The 5438-nt window shown below is 34.1% G+C and overlaps 1 protein-coding gene across 1 annotated transcript; it reads left to right on the top strand.

Annotated features, from left to right (window-relative positions):
* The first annotated feature begins 333 nt into the window (after nt 1-333).
* Nucleotides 334-5054, top strand: LOC130936641 (vacuolar protein sorting-associated protein 32 homolog 2-like). Its single transcript, XM_057866739.1, has 8 exons — nt 334-606; nt 2007-2178; nt 2807-2906; nt 3625-3710; nt 3785-3876; nt 4078-4192; nt 4325-4520; nt 4719-5054. Exons 2-7 carry the CDS (start codon nt 2107-2109, stop codon nt 4514-4516), a joined length of 657 nt encoding a protein of 218 aa, XP_057722722.1. The 5' UTR covers nt 334-606; nt 2007-2106; the 3' UTR covers nt 4517-4520; nt 4719-5054.
* Nucleotides 5055-5438: the final 384 nt, after the last annotated feature.

Here is a 5438-nt window from a genome sequence, read left to right as displayed (position 1 = left end):
GTTTGAGGATGGGGTGTTTGGGGTATTTTAAATTTCAAACTGAGGGTGGTTACTAGGTTCCTATCCAAAATTTCAAAAATTCTAATCTTATCTTCTAACCGATTTTCAAACTTCGAAGTTTAATTTTGTTTCTAGAAGGGGTGGTTGTTACACAACACTTGTTTAAACAAACTAGTGAACTAACCACTAAAACAAGCCAACTCGATTTTATTTATTTAATTTAAATTTAAATATAAAAAAAATCCGAATCGGCTCCAATTTTTAGTTCAAACTTGGGCAAGTCCAGCTGATTTTGGACCACACCCAATCTATAAACAACCCTCGTAGTCCATTCTATGTGCATTTCCACTACTACCTTTCCCAAATTCTCAAATACTCTCGTACTCCCAAATTTAAAAAAAAAAACCCCACCTCGCTCTGAGTAAACCCTATCAGAACGCCACCACCATCGCCGTCGGTAGTCATAGCCAGTGGCTGCCGTCAAGCCAGTCTCCGTCTTCCTCCTCGGCTCTGTCTTCGAGCCCCCGCTCTCTCCCTCTCTGTCTTCGATCCTCTTCTCCTTTACGTCGTCGCCCCCCGTCTGTTTCGTTCCTCCGTCGCCGTCAGGTTGGTTTTCCGTCACCACCGATAACCTCTGCTTGTTCTGTTTTTTTTTTTTGTTAAGTTTTAAGATTTTAAGTTTTTATTTTTGTATGATTTTAAAACCTGGAATAACAGAATAATGTTTCTGATTGAGTTTTTGATTGTTTTGTTATATTTTTTCTTTTATTAATTTGTATGAAACTAGAATAAACTCTGATGATGGTTGATTTCGGTGATTCTGAAATAATTTTGTTTATGGTATTTCACTGGTTTGTTAAATAGAGTCTAGTTGATGGTATTTTGTGAAGTTTTCTATAACAATTTTATTGATGTTTAATTTTTTTTGCTGGGTTAATTCTCTGTCCTAATTTTTTGATTGTGTTTTTATATTCTTTGCTACATTAATTTGTCTGAAATTATTTAGAATTGTGTTGTTGGCTGTATGTTAAAGATAAAATTGTCACTTTGATGTATTATATATTAATTTCTTAATTTTGTTTTATATTTAATTAAACTGATTAAATTCTAATTAATCTTCTATTATAGTGACACTGTTCATGTCATATTTATCATTCCATATGCCATGCCATAGTATATACATGCATACGAATTGGCTACCACTATCTCTCAACATCATAATATTTTCATGAATCATGTTTAGATCTTTTACCTTCTGACTCTTTATGAGCCTGTAGTTCCTCTTCTTAGCCGATAAAATCAATTGCTTGTATCCCTTACCCTCTTTATATTTTTTTCTTCTAATTAATCTTTTATACTGCTTTTAATTTTTTAGTTTGGTTTTTTTCGTGTTAAAAAGATTAAAACTAAAAAATATTTTTATTAAAAAATATGTAATAAAAAATTTAATTAACTTATTAATTATGAAGACTTTTAATTTATAAAAAAAAAAAGTTTATTAATTCTAATATTTTTATATTAAAAAATTTTGACACAAAATTAAAAGAATACGGACTTAATTTTAAATTTACCGAAATAATAAGATAATTTAAAAAAAATCACGAAACAATGATTTGCCGCCACGCGGTGAAGTAAAGAGGTACAGCGGCTTCCATTGAGTTTCTTTTTTGTTTCTTGTGTAACTTCTTATCCCGAATCTCAAGTCTCAACTACGGACCAAAGACTACGGTATTATTATACGTAGAAATTCCACAAATACATACATACGCTCTCCTTTTCTTTTCTCCCTCCCCACTCGTAAATCTCTCTCTTCCTCTTCTCCCTTCTCGCTTCTTCTCAAACACCCAGACCCCCTCCCTCTCTCTCTCTCCAAACCCTATTTTTCATCAGGGTTTGTTCTATCTATCTTTTTTCCCCACGCGATCACTCTTTAAACCTAATTTCAGCATTGAAATTCATCGATTATTATTTCAATTAATAATCTTTTTGCCTTTCACCTGTTGCAGGTCGATCTCTTGGTGAATTGGGGTCTCAATTGACCTTTGTTGGATTTAATTTTTCCTCTTAGAGGCTTGAGGGTTTCGGTGTTTCATCTCTATCGCAACCATGTTTACCCGAATTTTTGGTAAACCTAAACAGGAGGCCAATACTCTAACCACATTGGACAAGTTAACCGAGGTAACTCCCATTCGATTCTCCTTAGGTACTCATTTTTTTTCTCCTTCTCCTAATCGGGAAATTGTGAATTGTGCATATTCGATCGATGGAACTATTATCTCTTCAACTTGCGCGCTAATTATGTTGTAATTTCGTTATGTTTTTCTCTTAATTAATAAGCAACGTTATTGTCTTGGGAATTCTTATGCAAACTATGCTAGAGCTATGAAGAAACGAATTCCCCTGTTTATGATGGATGTTGAATATCATCAGTTAAGAGAATTTTCGACTTGTAATTTGTTTTAGAGCTTGTTTGGGTACTATTAAGTGGTTAGGAAAATTTTTTTATTGAAGTTTTTTTTAGCATGTTTGGCAAAATTTGAGTAGTAAAAGTAAAAGTTTTAGGAAAAAAAAATTAGAAGTTACAATTTTTTTAAAAGGAAAAACCATTTATCTTTAACTTCAATTCCATAGCTGTTTCTTCTTCCCAAAATCGCAAACTTTCAACTTGAATTCCTCGTAATCATTATCACTAGATGGATAAATTAGTAAGACTCCTGTATCTTAGTAAATATTGTTCTAGCAATTAACAATTGGTGTCTGCAGGTTTTCTTCTCAAATTAACTATTTTGTTCCTTGAATCATGTAGACCCTTGAAATGCTAGAGAAAAAGGAGAAAGTGCTCGTTAAAAAGGCAGCAGCAGAAGTTGAAAAAGCCAAAGAATTCACCAAGGCAAAGAATAAGAGGGGTATGTAGCAAAACACATTGATGCTTGTTCTATAGAATATCATTGGGAAATACAATGTCTTCTTGCTCTGTATCACTTATATTTTGTGTTGCTGATGCCGTTGAGCTTATAAATGCATATTTTGGCCAAATTTTCTTGTTCAGTTTCTCAATAATAGTATCATCAAGAAAAATGGATCAAGCCTGTCAATAAGGCTCATATCTCAATCCATCTACCTTCTTGTTTGGAGTACTTTCTTATTTCTTAAGATGACAAACTTACTCTCTGCTAGTGCTGCAGCCAACCACTACCTTCACACCCATATAGAATCAGTGCCATCACCCGATGACATTGAACTATTTATGGGTTGTCTTATTCTTGAATATACAAACATGATGTTAATAATTATTCCATTCCTAGTTGATGGTAATAATGTTTCCATTCCTACTACTGTAATCCATGTGAACCAAATAGGATTGTGGTACCACATTGATCTTATCTATATGAATTCTTTCACCATATCCTCTTTTTTTTCTTTCTTTTATCCGTGATTAGCTATGTGAAATGTGGACAATAACGAATCTTATCTTATCCACTTGACCGAGTTTTATAAAAATGATATAGACCCTGCCTAATTTAAGTGCTCGTGTTCTTTATGTGGAAATTTTTTTTGGAGCTTATTCATGAGTTGATGTTACATTCATCTACTGTGAAATTGATTTTGAATTTCTTCATGCAGCGGCAATACAATGTTTGAAGAGGAAGAGGCTGTATGAGCAGCAAATAGAGCAGCTTGGAAATTTCCAGTTGCGTATTCATGACCAGGTCTGAATCAAACTGGTTAAGTCAATGATTAAACATTTCAGCTTCACTCACTCATGCTGCCAATTTTCTTGCAGATGATAATGTTAGAAGGTGCCAAGGCAACCACAGAAACAGTTGATGCATTGAGAGTTGGAGCAGCTACTATGAAGGCTATGCAAAAAGCAACGTACGTATCACTGTTTATGTTATTAAGTGTTTATTGATTTCACGCATGATATGTTTTTGTCCTCTTCTTCCCGGATTATCTATGATTTGAAAAAATGACTAGTATAAAGTCGTGATAATGTGAACGTGGAGAATTATGTCATGTGATCTTATGAGCAGGATGCTCATTGTTAAATTATTGAATTGCAATATTATTCTACAGGAACATTGATGATGTTGACAAGACCATGGATGAGATCAATGAGCAGACTGAGAACATGAAACAAATTCAGGAAGCATTGTCAGCTCCAATTGGTTCAGCTGCTGATTTTGATGAGGTTATCTTTTCAAATGTTGATTTTGTTTCCATTATTTGCTTACAGGATATTTGTGCTCTCTTAATAGACTATTTTGTATAGTTATGTAATAAATAAATTTGGACAACATTTTGAATTTGCATGCCTTTTCAGGACGAATTGGAAGCAGAACTTGAAGAGCTAGAAGGTGCTGAGTTGGAAGAACAACTTCTTCAGCCTGCAACTACAGCTCCCGCAGCTCCTGTACATGTCCCAGCTGGGCGGCAACCTAATCGTCCTTTCCCTGCAAAGCCTACTGCTGAAGAAGATGAATTGGCAGCTTTGCAGGCTGAGATGGCTCTTTGAGAAGGTCCCTTTTCTCATCTGCAACTCTGTTCAAGCATACGCTATCTGTACATTATTCTGATTTTAAGTTTAATTAGCATTGCAATTAATAACTAAATTGGATGGTTTGTGTTTGCACGAGTTTTGTGTTTGATATCAACCTTTACTCTTATGCTAGACTTTTGCTTTTGCTGCTGTGTTTAATTAGCCCAAACTTTTGCAGGCACTGATATGCATGATAAGTGGCCCCTAAAGAATTTCAACCAGTGACATGGAATATTCTGCCTCTTCGTGATCCGTATGTGTGTAAAAATCATTGAGCAGAGAATGTATATAAAGGTGACAAATATTGAAATGCCCTAAAAAATATAGTTTGAGTTTGTCACCCATTTCGATGTCTTATTTTAAAAGAAGTTGAAAACCCCCACTCTTGTGTAGTTTTTGCCATCCATTGATGCAATTCGGTTAACTATTTCTTTTGGAACCCAGTCCAATTGACATTGCCATTCAGATTTTTTTATATATATATGGAAAATTATCCCGTGTTGCATGTACGAAACTGGAACTTTGATGTTCCATTATACAATCAGTTTGCCTAGTGTTGTTTTGTCATGTAGTGAGGTATGAATTGACGATATTATCCCTATATTAAGAAGGAATTTCTCATAGGAAATGTTTAGGGAGCAGCAACTTTTGTATTTTTTTGGCCAGCATTTAACCATCAAAACAAAAGTGAGTGATCTCTTACCATTAGATGTAATCTTACACCATTAAAAATACTATTGATGGCCAATTGATGATTACAAAATATTAAAATTGCTGGTCTCTTAGCATTTCTCTTTTCTCGTAGGGAATAACCGATTAAAAAGATGTATGCTAATTGGTAGCTGTTGGCTTTAAAAAGGTGAAAAAAAGTTACTTGACTAACTATTTGGCCTCAAGT

This window comes from Arachis stenosperma, chromosome 6, assembly GCF_014773155.1.
Source record: "Arachis stenosperma cultivar V10309 chromosome 6, arast.V10309.gnm1.PFL2, whole genome shotgun sequence".
In the NCBI taxonomy this organism is placed as follows: Eukaryota; Viridiplantae; Streptophyta; class Magnoliopsida; order Fabales; family Fabaceae; genus Arachis; species Arachis stenosperma.
The sequence above is the reverse complement of the archived record's forward strand: the minus strand, read 5'-3'. Positions and strand labels throughout refer to the sequence as shown.